The sequence below is a fragment of the Muscardinus avellanarius genome, assembly GCF_963383645.1.
Source record: "Muscardinus avellanarius genome assembly, chromosome: 1".
NCBI classification, from domain to species: domain Eukaryota; kingdom Metazoa; phylum Chordata; class Mammalia; order Rodentia; family Gliridae; genus Muscardinus; species Muscardinus avellanarius.
In genome coordinates, this window is record NC_137786.1 from 63,693,604 (window position 1) to 63,719,338 (window position 25,735).

The 25,735-nt window shown below is 44.7% G+C and overlaps 1 protein-coding gene across 1 annotated transcript; it reads left to right on the forward strand.

The window, feature by feature from the left end:
- Nucleotides 1-376: 376 nt before the first annotated feature.
- F2R (coagulation factor II thrombin receptor) lies at nucleotides 377-14,280 on the forward strand (the record flags this gene model as incomplete). Its single annotated transcript, XM_080708020.1, has 2 exons — nucleotides 377-467; nucleotides 13,088-14,280. 2 exons carry the CDS (start codon nucleotides 377-379, stop codon nucleotides 14,278-14,280), a joined length of 1,284 nt encoding a protein of 427 aa, XP_080564146.1.
- Nucleotides 14,281-25,735: the final 11,455 nt, after the last annotated feature.

Sequence of the window (25,735 nt, forward strand, 5' to 3'; positions counted from 1 at the left end):
CCATCTTCAGACCCGCAAATAAAAAATATTTTAAAAAAATATTATTCCCTAAATAACAAAAAGAAGAAGTAGCCCATTAGCTAAACACCCAAGCGGGGCTAACCTTCCCAGGCCGGGGTCAGGAGGGAGGGCGGAGGGTCTCCTGGCCAGCACCCTGGGGCGCATCCCGGACAGGACGGCCGCTGCCGACGTGGCGGGCTCCCGAGAGGGTCGGGACTGGACCTCGCAGGGTTGGCGGCCTCGCCGGGGGGCGCCCTCGCCCGCCCCGCCGCGCAGGGTCCCGCCCCCCTCCCCGCCGCCTCCTCCGCCCCAGCTCAGCTCCGCCCGCCGCCGCCGAGCGGGACAGCCGCGAGCGCCGCGCCGAGCCGCTCGGACCATGGGGCCGCGGCGCCTGCTGCTGCTGCTGGCCGCGGGGCTCGGCCTGTGCGGGCCCCCGCCGCCGCCCAGCGCCCGGACCCGGGAGCCAGGTGAGCCGCCCGCGCCGGGAAGGGGGGGGGGCGACCCCGCGCAGGTCGCCCCGGTCCCCGGGGTCGCCCCTCCAGCAGCCAGACCGGCACTTGGGCCGAGATCAGAGCCTCCCCCAGGCACATCTGGGGGGCACCCCATGGGCTACCCCTCCCGGCCCGCCGGCGCCGCTTTCCCCTGGGTTTGGGAGGATGCAGCCCGCCGCCGAGGGAGGACCGGCCGGGACTCCTGAGCAGCCTCCGCCGTCCGTGGTCATTGTGTGGCCTTTTTCTCGCAAGACCACCCCCCCCCAAAAAAAAAAGAAAGGTTTCCCCCCACCCCCACGTTGCTGCGCTAGTAAACTCTCCAAGTTTGAGAAGTGGAGGGACGCTCCCGCCGAAGTTGTGGCTTTGTTGATTTTTTCCCTTGCACATTTTAAGCAAGGGAAGGGGCGTAAAGAAAGCCCTTGGCGCGTTCGGCGGAGAGTGAGCCAGGGGTCGGTTGGCCCGCAGCGGGCCTTGTCTCTTGAAGGTGCTCAGGGTACCAGATACTTGCTGATAGTGGAGCTGGCCGGGAGGCTTTGTTTCCCGGAATCCATTCCTTGGGGATTGAGGGAAGAGACCCCTCCCCAGGACCAAGTCCCTCAGACACTCGGGGATCGCAGCCTTAACAGAATTTCTTACCTGCTGCTAGAAGGTTGCTTATTTAGAATACGCTTTCCACTAACAGTGTGTTTTTAAAGTGTCTGGCTACTTGACCAAATCAATACATTCGGTCAATTATTTAGTCAAATTCTCTCGATTCATTGTCCCCCAAAGCCAGACAGAGGACTTGTTTTCAGCCTGTAAAGGAACCAATTAGAAAGTGAGATATGTTTTTTTTTAATTTTTTAAAAGTAATGGTACTTAAGCAACTTTTTGCCTTTTTTTTTCTTCCGTGCAGAAGACAGTCTAGTGGGCTTTCTTATGACCAGTGAAAGAAAGTGCGCTGTCTTGTTCCCACACACCAAGCTTAAGACAAAGACATAGCATGTTCTCTGCTCTCCCTCTTTGTTCAGGATGAGTTTCCAGCGATGCTTTTAGGAGAACGGAGCTGCAGACAGGGGCCCACAGTTGAGCAGCACCTAGCCAGCCTGCCTGTGGATAGCATGAAATTATAACCTGCGAAGTGGAGGGATTTGAAGAACGCCTGAACATTTGTGGCTTTTACATGATTGCACGGGCCATTGTGCAGTGCGCTCAGTTTTGTTTAGGGACAAGCTCTTTTGTTTGAGATTTGGGCGTTGGGGCAAAGTACAGGTGTGCACAAATGCCTCTGTAATGCAATCCCCCCGGGGAGGGTTTGGCCCCTTTAGCAAGTGAAGCTGCTTGCCAGTGTCTGCCACTTCTTCCTTCCTCATGGAAGGGAAAGGTGGATAGAGAAACAGCTGGCTAAACACTGGCTAATTTATCCACGCTTGGTTCTGGAGCCATTTAAGGGAGGGGAGAAGAAACCGGGGCAGAAAAATAAAATATGTTAAGTGCATGTCAAACCTGGGCCAGAAGAAGTTTCCATCTAGACTGTTTCATTCCACCCTCTCAAAACACCTTGTTAAGATGGAAGTTTATCCCCTTTTGCTGATTCTGAAACTAAGGGCCAGAGACTGTAGGATATCAAATGCTGGAGAGAGGGTATAAAATGGTCCACCAACACTGAGTATAGGCAGTAAGTGTGGCTTTGTCTTTAGAGAGTTATAAATCACTGATAAAAAATCAAACAAAAATAGGTCTGCTAAGCTGGATGTAACATATCAGTTCAGTATTTGGGAGGCTAGGACAGGAGAATCGCAGGTTCAAGGCCAGCCTCAGCAACTTGGCAAGATCTTCAGCAATATAACAAGAACCTGTTGTTTGTTTGTTTGTTTGTTTGTTTGTTTGTTTGTTTTTGTGGGTCTGGGGATGGAACCCAGGGGCATTTGACCTCCGAACTACACCCCTGCCCTAGCCCTATTTTTTATTCTTTATTTTGAAACCGGGTCTCACTGAGTTGCAGAAGGCCTCACTAAGTAGCTGAGGCTGTCCACGAACCACGATCCTCCAGGTCTCAGCCTCCTGAATGCTGGGATTACAAGCGTGTGCCACCACACCCGGCTACAAGAACCTGTTTTAAAATAAAAAATAAAAAGGACTGAGGATGTAGCTCAGAGGTAGAATGTTCCTGGGTTTAATTCCCAGAACCACCCCCCTCAAATAGGTCCAGTATTTATTATCATGATGTACTAGCAATTCTGAACTTCATAAAACACTGATGCTGAGACCTCACCCAACATCCAGCAATCCCTTTCCAACCCTTGATATGCCACTGCTGGGGGACAGGCAGTAGGCCAGGATCACCAGCTGCATGTGCCAAGAGGGGGCTGTGAAGCTCCTCCAGCACCAGCCGAAATCACCAATCTGAGCTTTTCTGCAGTACCTCAGGACTTTTTGTTCCCAAGACACTTCCTGTCTTGTCGCTTTGTGGGAATCTTATCTCTCAGCTAAAACTGTCTGCATGCAGCCTGGAATAAAATATTCACTCAACAGATGCTTATTGAGAAACTTGAAAGTCCATTAGCCAGTTTACACTGCTTTGACCACACAATTTAAGTGACATAATTTGAGTTCATTAAAGAGGGCCAGTGTCACCAGGCGTGGTGGCGCACGCTTGTAATCCCAGCATTTGGGAGGCTCAGACCGGAGGATCGCGGTTCTTGGACAGCCTCAGCTACTTAGTGAGGCCCTCCACAACTCAGTGAGACCCTGTTTCAAAGTAAAGAATAAAAAAATTGGGCAGGGGGTGTAGCTCGGAGGTCAAATGCCTCTGGGTTCCATCCTCAGACCTGCAAAGAAAAAGAGGGCCAGTGTCCAAGGGTAAGAAGTGATGTTTATGAATTTTATAAGAATCTAGGTGAAAGGCTCAAGAAGAGCTGGTAGTGGCTGTGGCAGGACACACTGATGGGCAGCTCCACAGCTGTCCTTCCACCCACAGGGTCAAGCCAGGTCCTTTGCAAGGCGGTCAGGTATCTCTCCCTTTGCAGGATGGATCTCCAGCCTCTCTCCAGCATCCCCTCCCCCAACCCCGCCCCACTACCCAGCCTCTATTTCACCCAAGGAGTTATGCTTTCTCTGGCTCCTGTCCCCAGGTCACTCCTCACACATTCTCCTTTAATTAAAAATAGCTATCAACACCTGTTTGGGTGCATTACATAGACTACCTTATTGCCCAAACAGCCCCACTTTACAGATAAGGGCACCAAGACCCAGAATGGTAAGAGGTGAGGTTGGGACTTGACCACAGGCAGGTCTTTCAAGTGCAAACTTTCTCTACCACTCCTTGTACAAAGGGAGCCTTTTTTTTCTTTTCTTTTCTTTTTTCTTTCTTTCTTTCTTTTTTTTTTCTTTTTTCTTTTTTTTTTTTGTACTGGGGATCCAGGGGATCCTACCTCTGAGCCACACCTTCAACCCTTTTAATTCTTTTATTTTGAAGAGTTCTCACTAAGTTGCTGAGGCTAGCCTCAAAATTGTACTCCTCCTGTTTATGCTTCACAAGTACAGGGAGTACAGATGTGCAGTAAGGGACCCATCTTGACTTCCAGCCTCTCTTACAATAAGGAAGTAGCCCCACTATGTGGCCCCGTACCCCTGGAAGGCACAGTCTGTGCCTCATTGGCTGAAAGGCCAGACCCAGCAGAGAGGAGAGGCATTGAGTGAACAGGGCGGTGGCATCCTGCCCTTCATCTTTACTAACAGATGATAAGGCAGGCTGTAAATAGATTCTTACTCATGAAAATGCTAATTAATTGATTATTGCAGAGAAAGAGTGATCCTAATCCTAAACAGACCCCCAAATGGGGCAATATTCTGCCCTAAGCAGACCAGATAGCTCCATAAAACCTCATAGTCCCTGGGGGATGGAGCTCAGTGGCACAGAGGTTGCCGAGCACGTGTGAGAACCTCGGTTCAGTCCCCAGAACTACAAAAAGGGCTGAGGCTGAGGCAGGAGGATCACAGGGTGGAGAACAGCCTCAACAGTTTGATAAAATAAAATAGGGCAGCCGGCCATGGTGATGCACCCTTACAAACCCAGCATTTGGGAGGCTGAGATGGGAGGTTCGCAGTTCGCAGACAGCCTCAGATATTTAGTGAGGCCTTTTGCAACTCAGAGAGTTGCAAAATTAAGAATAAAAAGTAGGGCTTGGGGTGTAGCTCAGAGGTAGAATGTCCCTGGGTTCCATCCCCAGTACTGAAAAAAAAGGGGGGCTAGGGGTATAGCTCAGAGGTAGAACACCTCTGGATTCAATCCCCAGTAACACACACACACACACACACACACACACACACACACACACACACACACGCATACACGCACACACGCACGCCTGAAAGTCAAGTTTTAAAGGGACCAGCAAGTCATTATTTTCTTTTTCTTTTTCTTTCTTTCTTTCTTTCTTTTTTTTTTTTTTCAGTACTGAGGTCTACCTCCGAGCTACACCCCCAGCCCCATTTTTTATTCTTTATTTTGAAACAAGGTCTCACTAAGTAGCGGAGGGCCTCACTAAGTAGCTGAGGCTGTTCGCGAACCGTGATCCTCCTGTGTCAGCCTCCCAAATGCTGGGATTACAAGCTGCGCCACCACGCCCGGCTATTTATTTTCTATACTAATATTTACTTACATACTTCTCCTTCTTCTCTCTCTTATTCTTAGTCTCTTTGTCTTTCTTTTCAAATGATATATTAGGCCGTACGGTCTTTCCTAACTTGCTCACCCTTCCTTTGTGTGAGGGTATTTTTGAGTTGTCCCTGCCCCCCTTTTGGGAATACTCCCCTGCCACCTCTGCCCGCTGCCGTTCTTCTTTATTCTCCTCATCCAGCATTCCTGAACCTTTATTCCCAACAGGCCAGTGTCCTGTGAGCTCTAATACATTTCTCTCTCTCTCTCTCTCTCTCTCTCTCTCTCTCTCTCTCTCTCTCTCTCTCTCTCTCTCTCTTTCTCTCTCTCTCTCTCTCTCTCTCTCCCTCTCTCTCTCTCTCTCTCTCTCTCTCTCTCTCTCTCTCTCTCTCTCTCTCTCTCTCTCTGGCTCTGAGTTTGCTCCTTTTCCAAAGCATCTAGCCATTTTCCTCCCTGTGCCCTTTCTGCCCCTCCTCCTTCTCAGTCATTTTCCTTGGAAATGACTGTCTGGGACTCCACTGGGTCTTCAGCACAAGGACAGCAAGACCAAGGGGCCCCAGGACCTTGGTTTCCAATCTGGTTGCTCTCCTCATTTTGTACACACAGCCCTCTCTTCCCTAAGGACGCCTTTCTCTCTGTCTCTCCCTCCCTCCCTCCTTCCTCCTACCTTCCTTCTCTCTTTCTGCCCTTCCTTTATTTTTTTTAATTGAGGTGAGATTTACCTAACATAAAGCTGGAATCATACACCCTATGGCCTTTGTGTCGGGGAACTCCCTTTCACTAGGTTTCATGAGTCCCTGGCTCCCCTTCTGCAGACACCACCCCAGTCGCCCTCATCCTCCAGAGAGTCATTAGGAACGATAACCTTGGTTTAACTTTTGCCATGATGATAGTTTTCAGGACTCCGCAGTTTTAACACTCGGATTTTTCTGCCTCTCTATCTTGTGATTTTTTTTCTACCCCCACCCTCGCCAGCCACCTTTCTTACGCCTACAGTTTCCAGGGTGAATAGTGTGTCTATTGGCCTCGGTGCTTTTCTTGTTTGAGTCTTCCTTTCCCCAGACACTCTCCCACATTGACCCCAGGGTATCTGGATTGCAGGTTTAAGCCTCAGCAACTTAGTGAGGTTCTCAGCAACTTAGCTAGACCTTGTTTCCAAATAAAAAATAGGGCTGAGGGTATAGTTCAGAGGTGGAATGCCTTTTTTGTTCAATCCCCAATACAAAAAAAATTACATAGTAGGTGTAATATATACAGTAAATATGCATAGACCATCATATTGTATATATAGATGTGAGACAAAAGTTTTACCAAACAGAATTCACATTTACATTCTCACATTTTTAACCTATTCTATATTTTTAAGAAAAATTCTCATCGTGCCAGATACAGTGGTGCACACCTGAACTTGTCCAAGTTATTTGTGAGGCTGAGGCCTGAGGATAGCCTGAGCACAGGAGTTCAAGACCAGCCTGGACATTATAGTGAGACTCCATCTAAAAAAACACTCATTGCAATCTTATAAATTAATTTTATAGCCACTACTAAGTCTCTACCATCATTTCAAATAGTTTAGCAGGTACAGCAAATGATTTCTTGGTAGCAGAATCAGAGGCTTTGACCACACAGAACCATCCTGTCTGGTGAGCTGCAATTTGAACTCATGGACCTTAACATATATGAAATGTTTCAATTCACTTTCATTGTTTTTCATTTCATGATCAAACTGTCACCGCTTCTCCAATGGGAGCCCCTTTGGGCTGCCTCCACGGTCCTTTTGACCTAACCCTAATGTTCTTCAAAGATGTTCAAGGCTCATCTTATGTATTTCCTACCCCAGATCTGAAAGCAGCCATTTCCTTAAGCTGCACCGCCTCTTGCCCATTTGTTTGTGTTGGAGGGAGCCGGGCACTCACCACGGCTGCCGAGTCACACTTGACAGGTCCAGCGTGTCGCTGGCATCCGGCTCTGTCTCCTCTTGAGCCTGTGTTGATCACTTTGGGAGAGGATCAGGGCCCAACTAAACTGCTCCTCCGTGTGGGAATGTTGCCAAGCTCCTAGGACTTCTGCTTGGTTAATTCCCCCAAAACATGAGCCTGGTGGGACAGAGCTCTGAGTCACGGCCAGGGCCAGCTCCAGGGGAGGCCAGCGTGGTATAAATCCCAAGATCTAATGGGACTTTGAGAGAGCATGCAGCCACCCAGGCCAGATCTCATCAGAGCGTTGTCTGACTCACAAATTTTAAGTCTCCAGAGTTAGGAAGTCAGCATTCGTGCTAGTTAGTGATATGCCACATTCAATAACAAAGACACTCTAGAGGCATCTAGAAAAACTTTTATTAAGTGAAACTTAGCAAGAAGTATGAGAACTAATGTTAGGACTGCACTGCTTCTTGTTGTGAAACCGTAGCTTAACAACAAGCATGGATGGATTATAAGCACTGTTGGCTGACTGGCAGCTGTGCCAGGACTGTAGGAAGAAGAGACAGCAAACTCAAATTTCAGCCTGAAGGCCTTGGAAATATCTAGTTGTCTTTGCCAGTCTGAGTGTTTCTTTGATGCTGGTATACCTTTTTTGAATTTGTTGTTGTTGTTGTTTTGCTAGTATTCTTTAATTCCACAAAACAAAACACCAAAACTTTAGTACAAGAAAAGGTAGCACCTTGGGCAGTAATATTTAATCAAGGAATTAAGCATTCCTCCTGGGTTCTAGCTTATCAAAATTGCATGTTCCCGTGGGTTTAATGTTCCTGTCATAAATACTGTACTGCCCAAGAAGGACTAGCCAGGAAAGACGTATTTGAAAACGAATATGGATTGCCAAAGCACTAAATATAGAGTCAAGCCTAATAACAGTCTTACTTCTAGACCCAATGGCAGTATCTAAGAAGCTTAGTTATGAGTGTTGAGTAGTTTTCAAATCATATCCCTCTTCTAGTAGCGTCCTGACTTGTATGTGTACGTGTACGTGCTCATATATCCTTCTTCCCCCTCTGCATCATAAAAGTCCTCATTCTGGTGAAGATCACAAAACTCCAGAGGCAAATCGTGTTATTTTAAAGTTCCTCTAAGTCAGCATTTTACAGATAATATGTTTTGTGGTCTTGAGTTCCAGAACCCTCCGGGTGCAGTGATACATGCCTGTAATCCCAGTACTTGGAAGGTTAAGACAGGAGGATTCCAGGTTCACAGCCATCCTCAGGAACTTAGTGAAGCCCTCAGCAACTTAGTGAGACCCTGCTTCAAAGAAAAAAACAAAAAACAAAACAAAAAAAGGCTAGGGGTGTACCTTGGAGGGAAAATGATCCTGGTTCAATTCAGTTCCCTGCATCTCCAACGCCCCCCCCCAACACACACGTACAATCATCATGACCTTGATGGCAACCTCACATCCCACAGGGAAGGTCAAATACCATGGTCAAGGTGAATATGGAATAAGTTAGATGCATCAGAAAGGGAAGAAAATGAAACTTCTAGAAAAGGCTGTAAATTTGAAATCTGATTTACAGCTATCGTACAACCTATTTATGTCTCTTATAGCATGAGAAAACTAAATGTTGCTAAGTAGTAGGAAAGAGAAGGCTAGATTCTATTGTAACTTAAAATAGTTGAGTGATAGCCAGGCATGGTGACACACGCTTGAAATCCCAGCAGTCAGGAGGCTGAGACAGGAGGATCTTGGGTTCGCAGCCAGCCTCAGCTACTTAGTGAGGCTCTCCACGACTTAATGAGACCGTGTACCAAATAAAGAATAAAAAATAGGGCTTAGGGTATAGCTCAGAAGTAGAATGCCTCTGGGTTCCATCCCCAGTACTGGGAAAAAAATAGTTAAGTGAGCAAACAATTAGGTCTAAAAGCAGGCTACATGAAAGCCAACAGGGAAGGATAAGATTTTGAAAAATGTCTATGCTGGTGTTTTTGGTTTTGCGGGTTTTTTTGTTTGTTTGATTTTGTGATACTGGGGGTAGAACCCAGGGGCTTTTCTACCTCCAGGCTATACTCCTAGCCCTATTTTACACTTTATTTGGAAACAGGGTCTCACTAATTTGCTGAGAGCCTCATCCAATAGCTGAGGCTGGCTTCGAACGTGTGCAAACCCTCCTGTCTCAGCCTCCCAGGTGCTGGGATTACAAGTGTGCGCCACCACGCTCGGCTATGTGCTGTTTTTCTTGATAGCTGGTATAATTTACATTCCCACCACCTGTGTACAGGGCCCCTTTTTCTTCATTGGCTCCCTTTCATTTTTTTCATATCACCATTCTAGCAGGTGTAATGTGGAGATATCGCCTTGTGGTTTTAATTAGGCCTTTCCTGCTGATTAATGATGTTAAGCAGTTTCTAATATACCTGATGACTCTTTGTATGTCATCTTTGAAGAAATGTTTATTCAGTACTTTCTTTTTTTTCTCAGATTATTTTTTCCTGCTATTGAGTGATTTCAGTTCTTTGTGTTGTTTCGATATTGATTCCTTATCGCATTTATGATTTGCAAATGTTTTTCATCAATACCCAAAGTTGTCTCTTCACTGTTGATTGTTCCCTGTGCTGCACAGAAGCGTTTTAGAACTTAATGCCATCCATTTGTCGACTTCTGCTTTTGTTGCGTTTGTTTTTGAGGTCATATCTAAAAAGTCATTATCCAGAACAATGTCATGGAGCTTCCCCTCTGTGTTATCCTCAGGTGTAAGTCTTAAATCCACTTTGAGTTGATTTTTGTATCAAAGAATGGTTAGATATAATAGAACCTCTCAATTCTTTTTTTTTTTTTTTTTTTTTTGCGGTACTGGGGATGGGACCCAGGGGCATTGTACTTGCAAGCTACACCCCCAGTCCTATTTTTTAGTCTTTTTCTTTCTTTCTTTCTTTCTTTCTTTATTAGTGGTATTGGGGGAGGAACCCAGGGACTTTTCTACCTCCGGGCTATACTCTCAGGCCTACTTTTTATATTTTATTTGGAAACAGGATCTCACTAAGTTGCTGAGAGCCTCACTAAGTAGCTGAGGCTAGCTTCAAACCTGTGCAATCCTCCTGCCTCAGTCTCCCAAGCACTGGGATTACAAGCATGTGCCATCACGCCCGGCTTTAGTCTTTTTATTTTTTTGAAACAGGGTCTCACTGAGTTGCGAAGGGTCTCGCTAAGTAGCTGAGGCTGTCCGTGAACAGTGATCCTTCCAGTCTCTGCCTCCCAAATTCTGAGATGACAAGCGTACACAGCCACGCCCGGCTTAGAACGTCTCAGTTCTTCTTATATTGAATGATTTGGGATTGTATTCTGAATATTGTATTAAGACTCTGGATTTTGTTATACTCCTTCAGAGAATGTTAGTGTTTTTGTCTTAGCAGCCAATTAATTTGGTTGGACCCACACTATACACTTGCTTGAGGAAAAGCTCAAGTACCACTTCACCTCTCTTCTCTTTAGCAGCGGTGCTTTGCAGCTGTACCATACATGCACGGTCCAGTGGTCAGCCAACGCCTCGGGTTTCGGACTTTACACCGGAATTTAGGGTTCCCTTTCTCTGACTTTTTTATTTCTGGGATTCTCTCCTAACTTTCCAGTAACTATGAAACTTCTGATCAACTGCCTATGCATTGGGGATTCCCACAGCTTCCTCCTCAAATGCAACTAACTTGCCAGAGTGGCTCATAGAACTCACAGAAACACTTATGTTTTCTCATTTGTTGTAAAAGATATTATTACAAGGGCACTGATGGGCAACCAGATGGGAGGTCAAGATAAGTGGGAATGTGCTTTGGTCTTTCCTGTGCTGGGCCCTCATCTTGAAGTTATCTGGGGGCCAGTAACCACCAGTCGACCCATTACAATAGAAAGACATTCTTATCACTCTTCAGATTCCAGGAATTTTAGGAGCTGTATGTCAGGAAAGGGGAGGATGACCAAATATGCACTTCACGCTGTCACACACACTGACTGTGGCCATCTTGCAAGCTCAAAGTCACGGAAAACAAGAACCCCATGTCATTCTTTCTTTCAAGATTCACCCCCCACCCCAAACCCTCACCCTCTACCATCCTGTGAGCCCGCATGCATGTGGGCCATTGATGGGTAGGGGTGCAGAGTTCAATCACCTTTCTCTGAGGGACAGTTGATCTGTGAGCCTTAGAGACTACTGGGAGCTGGGGTTACTCTTCCCTTACCTTAGACCTCTTTCTGTGTGTGTGTGTGGGGGGGGGGGTTGTTTTTGTTTTTTATTTCCAGGAAGAGCTTTAAGAGCTCTGTTCCTGAAAAACAAAACCAAAAGTTTGAAAATCCACTGTACTGTACAGCCTTCAGCCAATTTTAAATCCTCTAACATCATTCTAAGAGACTTGGAGGTCCAGACCCTGCTATGTGCAGTCCCAGCAGTAGAGACCTTGTTCTTTTTTCTCCTGTGGCTTCTGTCTTTCCCCTTGGGCTTTCTAAGGCCCAACAAAGACCCTTTATCCAGCATCCTCAGTGGCACAGGATTAACAGAGCTTCTTGGAAGAAAAAAACTGAATTGAATTCCCACTGCTAAGTATTGCTTTTCTCTGATTAGCATTTCAATTGACTTATTTTATTCCTAGTGGGAGAGGGTGATAAAAGGAAGTTGAGCCTTTATTTTGACATCTGGTTGCTACTGCAAAGATCCTGAGTGTCCTGACATGAGTCTTACAAGTAGCATTGTAGAACTGAGCCAAGGCCCTGGGCCTGGCCTGAGTGGAGGAGCATGGCTGCAGCTGTGCTGTCCACCCAGGAAGGAAGCCGGATGATGAGTAGTGATCGGTACCTTGTTGGTTGTATTAGGAGATAACCTGAGAGACTGTGGTTTGGACCTAGACTTGTGAGAGATTTGGGACATTCTACTCTGTCAGCAAACTAAAGATAGAGAACAACTGCTGTGACATGGAAAATGGTCATGGGGTCCCCGGTCCTACTCTATGTGCAGATGCTCCGTAGCCTTAACGGTTCCCTTCAGCCAGAGATGGTGGTACATGCCTGAAGTCCTAGTACTTGGGAGGCTGAGACAAGAGAATCGCAGGCTCAAGGACAACCTCAGAAACTTAGCAAGATTCTCAGCAACCTAGCAAGACCCTGTTTCAAAATAAAACATAAAATCAAGTTAGGTATGGTGGTACACGCTTGTCATTCCAGTACTTGGGAAGGTGAGACAAGAATATCAGAGTTGAGGACAGCCTCAGCAAGTAGTGAAGCTCATCAACTGAGCCAAACCCTATTTCAAAATAAAAATAAAATAGGGCTGGGGGTGTAGCTTAGAGGTAGACTGCCCCTGGGCTCAATCCACAGTAACACAGACAAATAAATAAATAAATAAATAAATAAACAAACAAACCAACAAACAGAGCTGGGGGTGTAGCTTGGACGTAGAATGTCCCTGGGTTTGATCACCAGTATCACACACACAAATAAATTAATTAAATAATAAATAAATAATAGGGCTAGGGTGGAGCTTGGAGGTAGAATGCCCCCTGGGTTTGATCCCCAGTATCAAAAATGAAAAAAAAATCCCTTTCATTTTATGTGTGGATTTTTCCATTAACTGGGGAAAAAAACATGCATTTGAAGGTATATGAAGGAAAGATAAGTCATAGAAGCTGAGACTTCTCTGTGTGTGTGTATATAGTGGGCAGTACAGAAAAGAAAGCGCTGTTGGATTCTTCTTTGTCAGTGACTCAGTTTTTCCCGAGGTCTGCAGGGTAGATCTCTGAAAGTATATCATTCACCTTTGTCCCTTTGCGGAGCAGACTTTTCAAAGTGTTTCCTTCCATCAAAACAGAACGTTGCACAATATTTGAGTTTGCTTATTTCTAATAAAGTCTATAATCTCTCTGTGCCTGCCCTGGTCATCACCACCCAATCCCTGGGGAAGAAAACAGAAACAAACAAAAGTTAGACGGACTTTTCACTTGCCTCTTGTGCTTTTTAGTTCGCTCATGTTTTGGATTTTGTTTTTCAGAGTCAAAACCAATAAATGGTACTGTGAACCCCCGGTCCTTTATACTCAGGAATTCCAACAGCGGATTTGAACACGTGCCGTGGGGAGAGGAGGAGGAGAAAAATGAAAGTGCGTTAATAGAAGACAGGTCCGTCTTCAACAAAAGCAGTCCTCTCCAAAGAGCACCGCCCGCGTTCATCTCGGAAGATGCCTCGGGCTATCTGACCAGCCCCTGGTTGACTTTCTTCATCCCCTCCGTCTACACCGCCGTGTTCGTCATCAGCCTTCCCCTCAACCTCTTGGCCATCGCCGTGTTCGTCCTGAGGATGAAGGTCAAGAAGCCGGCCATAGTGTACATGTTACACCTGGCCACAGCAGACGTGCTGTTCGTGTCCGTGCTGCCCTTTAAGATCAGCTACTACTTTTCCGGCAGTGACTGGAAATTCGGGTCTGAGATGTGTCGCTTCGCCACCGCGGCCTTTTACGGTAACATGTATGCCTCCATCATGCTCATGACTGTCATCAGCATCGACCGGTTCCTGGCCGTGGTCTATCCCATCCAGTCCCTCTCCTGGCGCACCCTGGGGAGGGCTTCCTTCACTTGCCTGGCCATTTGGGTTATGGCCATCGCGGGGGTGATCCCTCTTCTCCTCAAGGAGCAGACCACCCGGGTGCCGGGGCTCAACATCACCACCTGTCACGATGTGCTCAACGAGACCCTGCTCCAGGGCTTCTACGCCTATTACTTCTCTGTCTTCTCAGCCGTCTTCTTCTTCCTGCCACTCATCATTTCCACAGTCTGCTACGTGTCCATCATCCGATGTCTCAGCTCTTCCGCTGTTGCCAACAGGAGTAAGAAGTCTCGGGCTCTGTTCTTGTCAGCTGCCGTGTTCTGCATCTTCCTCGTCTGCTTCGGACCCACCAACGTCCTCCTGATTCTACATTATTTATTCCTCTCTGGCAACCCCGCCACGGAGGCTGCCTACTTTGCCTACCTCCTCTGCGTCTGCGTGAGCAGCATAAGCTGCTGCATCGACCCCCTGATTTACTACTACGCTTCCTCTGAGTGCCAGAGGCACCTCTACAGCATCCTGTGCTGCAAAGAAAGCTCCGATCCCAACAGTTACAACAGCAGTGGTCAGCTGATGGCGAGCAAACTGGACACCTGCTCTAGTAACCTGAATAACAGCATATACAAAAAACTGTTAGCTTAGGAAAATGGACTGCTGGTAGCTTACAAAGAAAAGGTTAAAAAAGCGAATGACCTGGGAATTCTGTCAGTCCCTGGCAAAACCACTTCCCCACCTAAAACAACTGTATCATTGCATGTGCTTCTAACCAGAGCCATCAAGCGTATATGTTGATTAATTCCAGAAAAGGCAACGGGAAGAGAAAACGTTATTCCAAGAGAGTAGTAGATTACTTACACATGTATCTGTATGCATGTGCATGTATTACGTGCATTGCAGTTGGAATAGGCACTTGGAAATCCTCTTTCACCCTCCCAGCAATTATGAAAATAATTTCTGATTCTCTGACTTAATATGTAAAGTGTGCTGGGTGGAGTTTAGCCCCAAATATCTGAAGATGTCTATCGATAGTGTGGGATCCCATAGTTGGGATTTGTAGTGTATTTTGAAATTAATTGACAACAATGCTCCGTGTGGAAGGATGAGAGTACTATCTCTGTATGGAAGAAGTTGTATTGTTTTTCATCGTAAACATGTCAGTTTGAATTCTTATCTAAAATTATTAAAACAGATGAAAAGCCCATTTTGCTAGGTAGAGGTAGCATCTTTGACATGTTACACATTGTACATGAACCAAGACTGAGCGTCAGTCCCTTCAGTGACCTGCGGCTGCCTTTCAAAGCAGCCCGCCCTGAGAGCTGCACGGTGCTCCCGGGAGGACTCCAAGCAGCAGACCAGAGCCGCAGAGCGGCCAAAGCCCTCTGACAGAGCCCCCCGGGAGGAGTGAGGCTCAAGCCATCAAGCCACCGCACTCACTTCCTCCTCGTGGGCTCCCCCAAGAGCGGCTTGAACTCATGACATCTGTCAGAAATCAGAAAGGAGGATGTAGCATCCTGGAAGATAACAATGAAAGTCCTCTGGACCCATCTTAGGAACAGAGAAGAAGGCATGTTAGTGTCCGGTAGTTATCCTGCAAGCTTGGCTCTCATACAGAAGCACCCACATGTGCCCTGGGCACTCTGACGGGTGCCCACCTGTAGTGGAATAAGACAGACCTGCACACAGAAGCACAAAGTAGAAAACACATGGATAGCCGGGCGTGGTGGCGCACGCTTGTAATCCCCTCGCTTGGGAGGCTGAGACAGGAGGACCATGCAGGTTCGAAGCCAATCTCGCTGGCTTAAGAGACCCTGTTTCCAAATTAAATATAAAAATTAGGTCTGGGAGTGTAGCCCAGAGATAGAAGGGTTTCCAGGAACCCCAGTAACACCAAAAAAAGAAAAAAGGAAAACACATAGATAGAGTATGATGCCTGTGATAATATGCCTGTGTGTGTGTGTGCGTGTGCACTCGCACACATGTGTGTGTGCTTAGCCAAGTGTCACCAAACTTATTTTCCACAAGCAAGACCTGTTCAGCTAAAGAACTTTGAACATTTGGGTTTCTGATTCCTGTGGTTATAATTTAAGATTAAAAACAACACAATACAGGATGTTATTTTTTTTTAAGTGAGCCTTTATGTCTAGATAAATCGGATATTATTTATTTACAAATATTTTGTTCAGTAAATTACTCAAATCAACTTTCTTTTTATTTTTTTTTAAATAGTACTGAGGAGTGAACCCTAGGGCTTGCGCTTGCTGGACAAGTGCTCTACCCCTGAAGTACAGCTCATCAGCCCTTTGAAATATATATATTTTAAGCCGGGCATGGTGGCGCATGCTTGATAATCTCAGTACTTGGGAGGCTGAGATAGGAGGATTACTAGTTCAAGGCCAGCCTCAGAAATTTAGCAAGACCCTGGTGTTTGTTTGTTTGTTTGTTTTTTGAAAGAAGTATGTCCTTAGGTTCAATCCCCAGTACAAGAAAAAAAATCATTTTTTTTGAGGCAGGGTGTCACTAAGTTGCTGAGGCAGACTTCAAATTTGTGATCCTCTTGCCTCAGGCTCCTGAGTAATTGAGAATACCAGAATGTGCCACAGCACCAGCCTTCAAATCAACTTTTCTTTTAAAAATTATTTATGAAATGACTTAAAACACATTTTTGCCCTATATTATTAGTATCAAGTTCAGAAAGTTTTTATGAGCTGGACAAAATAATTTGAAAATTAGGTTGAAGTAGAACTTTTTTCCTGATTAAAAAAAAGATGGCATTTTAAACAAAATAGAAAAGTTATGAGGTAAATGTTAATCTATTTAAAAGAGCAAAGTATTTCCAATATCATAGACTAGCTTACATAAAAGTCATATAACTATTGTAAGTAGAAGCTAATACTAATTTTGTTAACTTAGTTACTATGTTCATTTTATCTAAGTCGGTGAATTTTACTGTCATTTTACATTCGGTTATGTTAAAATACCTCTGACTTAATATGACTCTCACTAGTATATTATTTCATGGTTTTTATGTTCACTCTTTTTATAAAATGTTATATAACCTATATTAATAAACAAGAAAATTCGCTTGCTATATATTTGGAATATTTTTTTTTTATCTTTCAGAAACTGGCAGGGCTTAAAAAGTCAAACCCTTTAAGGGTTTTCTTGTTTGTTTTGTTTTGTTTGTGTGATACTAGGGATTGAACCAGGGTCTTTCTGCCTCTGAGCTACATCCCAAGTCCTATTTTACTTTTTATTTTGAAACAGTCTCTAAGATGTCAAGGGCCTTGCCACATTGCAAGGCTGAGGCTGGCTGTGAGCCTGAAATCCTCCTGCCTCAGCCTCCCGAGTACTAGGATTACAGGTGTGCACCACACGCCCGGCTGAGGGTGTAACTGAAAAGCGTTGAGTGAAGGGAAGATTTTCGGAGACATAGCCAGGGTTTAAGGGAAACAACAAGAAGTGAAGCCCCAGAGAATAACAGAGGAGCCATTGCCGCTCTCAGGACACAGGGGTGGAGAGAGAAATACACTGACCCCCCTCTGATCTTTCCCCTTGCTCCTGATCTTAACCCCAAAGCTAGAGGCCCAGGGAACCTGCGTGCCATAGTCATATAGATCAACTCCTTGGACACCGAGAATGGATTTAGTAGAACAAATAGAAATGAAAATTAAAAATATAGTGTGATGTCTGCTGATGGCATTGGATAATTAGCTTTCAGTTTAATTTTTTTTATTCCTTTTTAGGCAAACTAAAATGAATCACTACAAATATTTTCAAATCCTGGGCTCATAACCATCATGGATACAGTTCTTTCCTAGTGAGGGAGAGACTAATGTCCCAGCAGGGAGGGAACCCCAAGAAAACTGCAGTCTCCTCGGGCAGAGGAGAGGAGGGGAAATGTAAAACAAAATGGCTCACAACCCCTGAGAGTTGAAAATTAACAATAAAAAAGTTTTTGATAAACTATTTCTAGATTCATAGTCAATGAAAAAAAATCATCTCAGCTAAATAAGGCTTCTGTTAAAACAGAATTTGTAAGTTAACACACAAGCTTTTTGGGGTTTATAAGGCCAAAGATACATCACCTGAAGTCAGCTCATCACCAATAGAAACAGGGTCCTCGCTCCCACCAGAAAGTGACCTTAAACTCTACTATTATTATTTTTAAGATAACATTTGAGTTTTTAAAAAATACACTTGGATTTTATTAGCACAAAAATGTTTCTTCCACAAAGTCAAAAAATAGCATTTTTAAGGAAACGGAATACTCGGCTGTGGGATATACAAATGGAAAGTTTTAGGTTATACTTCCGACTTTAAGTAAACAGCATGACCTTGAGGAAGCCCTGGGTTCCAGAAGCAAGTGGAAAATATTAAGCAGTATTTATAACCCAGCCTTTTAAGTTTCTGAGGGCCAGACCTTCCATGAGCAGCTTATCTTCATCCAGAAACCACAGTGAAAATTAAGAAGGAAACATGTTTTGATCACCAAGAATAACTTCCTGGTATCATGAGCACACTGTGGCGGCACGCCTTTCAAAATTACTAGACCGACTGTGCGCGGAGAGAAACGGGCCACGGGATAAAGCGAGTTCCTTTTTGTGAAGGAGGTGTGGTCAAGTGAGTCGCAATGTGAGAAAAGACAAGGAATGTCCTAATGCAGTGATCCTCAGCGTCCCTGAGACCCTTTCTGGAGATCTGTGAGATCAAACTGTCTTATGACACTCAGCATCATTCATCTCGTTTGGTCTGATCTCTCGGGCTAACACATGGTTCATCTCTGGTTTCACTGCTCACCTCCTTTGGCACAACTGAGTTTTTCAGAGGCCCCCACGTGACATGCGCTAGTGCAGCAAGTTGAACCAAAATCAGACAGTAAAATCGACAGAAGAAGCAAACGAAATGGGTAGAAAGGAGACAGAAAGGGAGTACGAGGGAAATTAACTTTAATATGAAAGCCTGGGCCAAAGTTTCCCGTGTTTTCACTTGGGAAGTCAAGTCTCTCTCCTAGACCAGTCTCACCCAAATTTCTGGCAAATGTACAGATCTAATTATCTAGTATGTTGTTAATTATCCCAATGGTAAATTGTTTAAGCAACAGGGATACTATATCTTGAGTAACCTAAAATAGGGGACTTTCCAGTGCTATCTGTTGATCAGATAGTGGAGACCACATCAGCCTGAGGAGCCTTAGAGTGACCAGGCCACCAGAACCCTTGAGATCGTCACACTGATGCCACCTCTACATACTTTCCCACACTCATCCTTCACCAACTTCCTTATTTATTTATTTATTTATTTATTTATTTATTTATTATGCAGTACTGGAAATTGAACTCAGAGGCATTCTACCTCCAAACGACACCCCCAGTCCTATTTTTTTTTTTTATCCTTTATTTTGAAACAAGATCTCACTAAGCCACAGAGGACTCACAAAGAGGCTGAGGCTGTCCGTGAACCGTGATCCTCCTGTCTCAGCCCCCCAAGTGCTGAGATTATAAGTATGTGCCACCACACCAGGCTAACAACTTTCTCTTAAATGAAGAGACATAAATTCTGACAGACACTGTGGCGCGCACCTGTAATCACTGAACTTGGGAGGTTGAGACAGGATGATTGCAGGTTTGAGGCCAGCCTCAGCAATTTAACAAGATCCTTTTTCAAAATAAAAAATAAGAAGGAATATGGGCTACAGAGGAGGGGGGGAGCTTTATGTTTTATTTTTATTGTGGTACTAGGGATTGAACCCAGGGCCATTCATTCTTTCCTCCAGCTCCATTTTATTTTTTTATTTTGAAACAGGGCCTCACTAAATTGCTGAGGATAGTCTTGAGTCTGAAATCCTCCTGTCTCTGCATCCCTAGTGCTGGGAATGCACCACAGACATGCACCACCACACCCAGCTGAGAATAACTGGTTTTTTTTTTTTTGTGTGTGTGTGTGTACTGGGGATGGAACCCAGGGGCATGGTACCTCTGAGCTACACCCTCAGCCCTATTTTTTAGATTTTTATTTATTTATCTATTTATGTTTGTAGTACTGGGGTTCCTGGAAACCCCTCTACTTCCAGGCTACACTCCCAGACCTATTTTTTTATTATTTTATTATTTTTTATTATTTTTATTATTATTATTATCATTATTATTATTATTATTATTATTATTATTTTGGTGGTACTGGGGTTCCTGGAAACCCTTCTATCTCCGGGCTACACTCCCAGTACCTATTTTTATACTTTTTATTTGGAAATAGGGTTTCTTAAGCCAGCACAGCTGGCTTCGAACCTGTGTGATCCTCCTGTCTCCGCCTCCCAAGTGCGGGGATTACAAGCGTGCGCCACCACGCCCAGCTATTTATTTTTGAAACAGGTGAAACGGAGTTTCTTGAGAAGAAACTCAGCGTTTCCTTAACAGGTTCTTGTCTACGGTGAGCAAAGAATGACACCCGCAGACCACAGGAAGGGGAGTAAAAGGTTTATTGGAAGCAGCAGGGAATAGGGAAAAGTGGCTGAACACCCCGAAGGGGCTGTCGGAACTCTGAAGTCCAGCAGCTGCCTTCAGGTCACTACCCGAGTGTAGCCCGGGCCAAGTGCCGTCAGTTGCAAACTGCTTTCTCCCAGAATCCACGCGATCTGCCAGAAAAGAAGTGCAGGTCATCCCTAGGGGCCCTGGTTGGCCTTGATGTCCAGCAGAAGCCTTCAGGTCACTACCCGAGTGTATCCCAGGCCATGTGCCTTCAATTGCACCCCACCTTCTCTCAAAGCTAATGCAACCTGCGAGAGAGAGAGAGAAGCTCCACAACGGGGAGGGGTTCCCAGAGTGGGTAACCGTCCTGGTGATTGCGCTAGGGGTTTATATATGTCTGCCTGTCCTCTATTGCTTGGAGTTTGGGATTCTGGGGATTCTGGGAAGCAGCTCTCAGAATTTGCATAGGGTATTTGCATGTCCTTTGAGGGGTCTCCTTTCAGTAGGAGTGTCGTTTGCATGTCCTTTGAAGGGTCTCCTTTCTGCAGGAGTGTCATACTTGCTCCAATGATGTCTCCTGGGTTTGTTGATTAGTAAACAGATGGTTTTGTGAAGCTTTGGTCATTCTTATCTCTGATCCTTGGAAGAACAGGAAATTAAGTTTTTTCTACCGAGGCCTTTTCCCTATCTGCCTATTTCCTTCTACCTCCTCAATCATTTCACAGGGTCTCACTGAGCTGCAAAGGGCCTCACTAAGTAGCTGAGGCTGTCCATGAACCGCAATTCTCCTGTCTCAGCCTCCTGAATGCTGGGATTACAAGCATGGGCCACCACGCCCAGCGAGAATAACTGTTTTTATGCAAGATTTTTCAGTATTACTGATTTAAAGGAGACAGAGAAAGTGGCAATAATGACAAGGCAAACAGGAGCAAGTGGTTGGCTCAAAGCTGACGGCCGCCATATTGACTTTCTACTGTCCCCCAGCTGAGCAGAATCTGTGTCTTGAACCAATAGAAATTGAGTCCAGTCACCTGGAGTGGTGTGGCCATGAACTAGGAAGCTCTGTGTGAGATCTGATTTCCAGCCTGCTCCTATATAAAGAGAAGAGGGGGGCTCGTGCTGAGCAAGGTTTCAAACTATCAGGCCAAGAAGCTGTTCAAAACAGCAGCAGATTCTACCTGGGATGCATCCCCAGGTAGTGAAAATCAGTCTCTGCGTTTGTGGCCATCAGGATGTTGACCCCAGCTGCTCTTTGGGAAGCACATGGAAACCAGAGGTCAGATTCAGCAGCATCTTCAAAAGGAAGCACAGCAGAATGGTTTCTACCCAGGTGGCTGTGCGCTGGTTTCTTGCCTCAAGAAATTACTCATGAACAGTAGTAAATGAGCTTTGAAAGCTGTGTCCATAGTAGCCTGGAGATGGGGTGGGGCAGGGCCAGCTTGGCTTTTTAACTCGTCTTTGTAACCACTGGGTCTTCTTGGTGCACTGCTTTGTGACCCATCGAGAGGGGTGACCTCCACACTGAGGTGTATTTATGGGCAAGGCAATTATTTTCTTTGTGTTTTCTTGAGGCACCTAGTTGTTTTTTTCAAACTGGTCAAGACAATGCCTCCTAACCTCCATGTTAGACAAATATCCATGTCCATAAAGGTTTTGGGATTTATAATCTTTTTTTTTCCCAGTACTTGGAACCCAGGGGCATTCTACATCCAAGCTACACCCCCAGCCCCATTTTTATTTTGAAATAGGGTCTCACTGAGTTGCAGAGGGCCTCACTAAGTAACTGAGGCTGTCCTCGAACTGCCATCCTCCTGTCTCAGCCTCCCAAATACCGAGACTATAAGAGTGCGCCACAGTGCCTGGCCCCTCCAACATTATTTTATCCTTGATGGTATTTTTATTACTTTCCTCTTTCCTTTATTCTTTCTCTAATATTTATTAGGAAGCCATATTTATTATGGAGCTGTTTATAACCATTTTAGAAAAAAATCATGGCTACTTAGATAGGAGCTCGTGTTATTCTATTTTTTTTTTTTTTTTTTTTTTGGTGGTACTGGGGTTCCTGGAAGCCCTTCTACCTCCGGGCTACACTCCCAGACCTATTTTTACATTTTTTATATTTGGAAACAGGGTCTCCTAGCGCGGCTGGCTTCAAACCTGCGCGATCCTCCTGTCTCTGCCTCCCAAGCGCGGGGATTACAAGCGTGCGCCACCACGCCCGGCGTGTTATTCTATTTTTGTTTTGTTTTGTTTTGTTTTGCGGTACTGGGGATGGAACCCAGGGGCAGAGAACTCCAAGTTCTCCCAGGTAGAACTCCAAGCTACATCCCAGCCCTAGCTGAGGCTGTCCGTGAACCGCGATCCCCTTGTCTCAGCCTTTCAAATGCTGGGATTACAAGCGTGCACCACCGCGCCGAGCTGGGATTTTTAATAGTTAAAAATGCATGGAATTTGAGGCTTCAAATATAGAAAAAGTCTTATTGGCTCTGTCTTATTACAAGGAAATTTTAGAAACTTTTTTTTTTTTTGTGGTACTGGGGGTGGAACCCCGAGGCTGTCTACCTCCGGGCTATATTCCCAGACCTATTTTATATTTTATTTGGAAACAGGGTCTCAATAACTGTTGCTGAGAGCCTCACTAAGTAGCTGAGGCTGGCTTTGATCCTCCTGTCTCAGCCTCCCAAGCACGGGGATTACAAGCGTGCACCACCACGCCCAGCAAATTTTACAAACTTTAAGCCAGTTCTGAATTTTGGCTATAAAAAAAAATCACCAGGAACTTCTAAATAAGCCCAAACCCACTCTCAGCTATTAAGTCAGAACCTTTGGAGGCAGGACCTAAGTATCAATACTCTTTGCAAACTGCTCAGGAGATTCTCATGTGCAAACCAGGGTCAATACCACTGCTTTCACAAAGCGCCTCTCAAAGATAGCCATCCAGGCTCTTGTTAAGGGATAAACTTCATGCAGTAGGTCTGGGTTGGGGTCTGCATGTGTGACAACTTCCCAGGAATCATGGAGCAGGACTCCTCAAAGAGTTCTAGCCCTGAGATAAATTTTGGGAAGCTTCGAGGTCTGAATGTACAGAAAATTCTACACTTAAGTTCATTTTCTGGGGCAGTATTTTTTATTCTGTTAAAATTTGGGCAATTTTTATTTGCAATTTTTAATGTAGTGGTAACATAGGTACTTAACCAAAATTTGTTTTAGGTGATATCTGTCTTCCTATATCCTTTCTCCTCTCTTGAGTTCTTTTCTAGGGAAAAAAAAAAAGATAGCTTAAAAGGCTCTAATATCAGATGCAAAACCATTTCATGAGATACTGGGATTTAGAGGGGTGACTCTCATTTTTTAAAGATAATTCCCGACAGATAGTGGGTCTTACCAGAAAGCAGATGTGGGTATGTTTCTTGTCTGTGTCTGGCTGAAAAATGGTGACCTGGGGACATACTGGCGTTGGGGAGTTAGCATCAGGAGTCAGTCCTGATGGTGCTGGAGTGAGAAGCTTTGCAAACCTTGAGGCGAATGAGTCAGCCCAAGGATCACCCTCAGAGATCTGTGACCTTTGTCCCTGGGAAAGAAAGAAAGATTTCAGAAAGCAGCTCTGGGCCTGCATATTTGCAGCATATTCAGCAACCTGGGGTAAGCTCTTCCTTACAGAACCCCTCTCATAACATAATGAAGAACTACTAGATAATGAAAGAGAAACTACATAATTTATTAGCCAACAAATGGACAAATGCTGTACTTCAGCAGTAACCAAATAGCTGCCATTTAAAACAGAATAACATGGCCAGGGATGGTGGCACACACTTGTAATACCAACATTCGGCAGGCTGAGACAGGAGGACAGCAGTTCGAGGACAGCCTCAGCTACTTAGGCCCTTTGCAACTCAGTGAGACCCTGTTTCAAAATAAAGAATAAAAAATAGAGCTGGGATGTACCTTGGAGTTCTACCTGGGAGAACTTGGAGTTCTATGCCCCTGGGTTCCATCCCCAGTACTGCAAGACAAAACAAAACAAAACAAAAATAGAATAACACGAGCTCCTATCTAAGTAGCCATGATTTTTTTCTAAAATGGTTATAAACAGCTCCATAATAAATATGGCTTCCTAATAAATATTAGAGAAAGAATAAAGGAAAGAGGAAAGTAATAAAAATACCATCAAGGATAAAATAATGTTGGAGGGGCCAGGCACTGTGGCGCACTCTTATAGTCTCGGTATTTGGGAGGCTGAGACAGAAGGATGGCAGTTCGAGGACAGCCTCAGCTACTTAGTGAGGCCCTCTGCAACTTAGTGAGACCTTGTTTCAAAATAAAGAATAAAAAATCAGGCTAGGGATGTAGCTCAGAGGTAAAATGCCCCTGGGTTCCATCCTCAGTACCGCAAAATAAATAAATAAATAAAATAAAATAAATAAATAATAAAAGTAATGTTGGTGGGCTTGCTTTAGAAAAACAATTTGATGAAATGTCATTATCTTTTAAAAATGTCCACAACATTAGACCCAGATGTTTAACTTCTGGGGATCAATCAATCCTCAAGAAGTAACACCACCAAAAAAAAAAAAAGCAAGGTGATTCCATTTTTTAACAGCAGGCTTATTTGCATAGAAGCAGAAGACGGCACCCCCTTAGATGTTCAATACGAGAGGACTTCTTCAAAGACTTATACCCACTGAAAAGGATAGATAATAAAGATACAAAAAAGCACAGAAAGGCCGGGCGTGGTGGCGCACACTTGTAATCCCCGTGCTTGGGAGGCAGAGACAGGAGGATCGCACAGGTTCGAAGTCAGCCGTGCTGGCTTAAGAGACCCTGTTTCCAAATAAAATATAAAAATAGGTCTCGGAGTGTAACCCCGAGGTAGAAGGGTTTCCAGGTACCCCAGTACCACTAAAAAAAAAAGCACAGAAAAATGCTTAGAATATTTAGCTTTTAAGCAAGATGCAGGCTGAGATAGGAAGATCGTAAGTGTGAGGCCAGACTAGACAATTATCCTGTCTCAAAATTAAAAAGGCTCTGGAGATAGCTCAATGGTAGAATGTCTGTGGGCTCAATCCCCAGTATTGCAGAGAAAGAAGGAAAGATGCAATGATAATATATGAAACTAACAGTATGGAGGAAAAAAATAGAGCCAAGATTCAAGTAGGTCAAAGGCTAATGAGAAAATGCCAAGACATTTAGATGTGCATTTAGAGATATGGGCTATTTTCCTCCCCTTTGTTTCCCACCTCTTTCCTATGTATGTGCTACTTACCTAACAACAACAACAGAAACTCATTAAAAGTCAAGTACAATTTTATTTTTTTTTAACTTTCTATTATTTATTTATTTAGTAGTACTGAGGAGTACTGGGAATTGAACCCAGGGGCAATTTACCTCCATGCTACACCGCTGACCCTCTTTTTCATTGTTTATTTTATTTATTTATTTTTTTAAATTTTTTATTGGTGCACTGTATTCATACATCATAGTGAGATACAAACTTTTGTAGACATACATGCACACATCGCCCAGTCAGCCCCCACCTGATCCCATTCCTTCCCCATTCCTCCTTCCCATGCTTGGCTTAGTGGTTGACATCTAGTATTGAAGCAATTTATCCAAAATTAACAATGATAATCTCA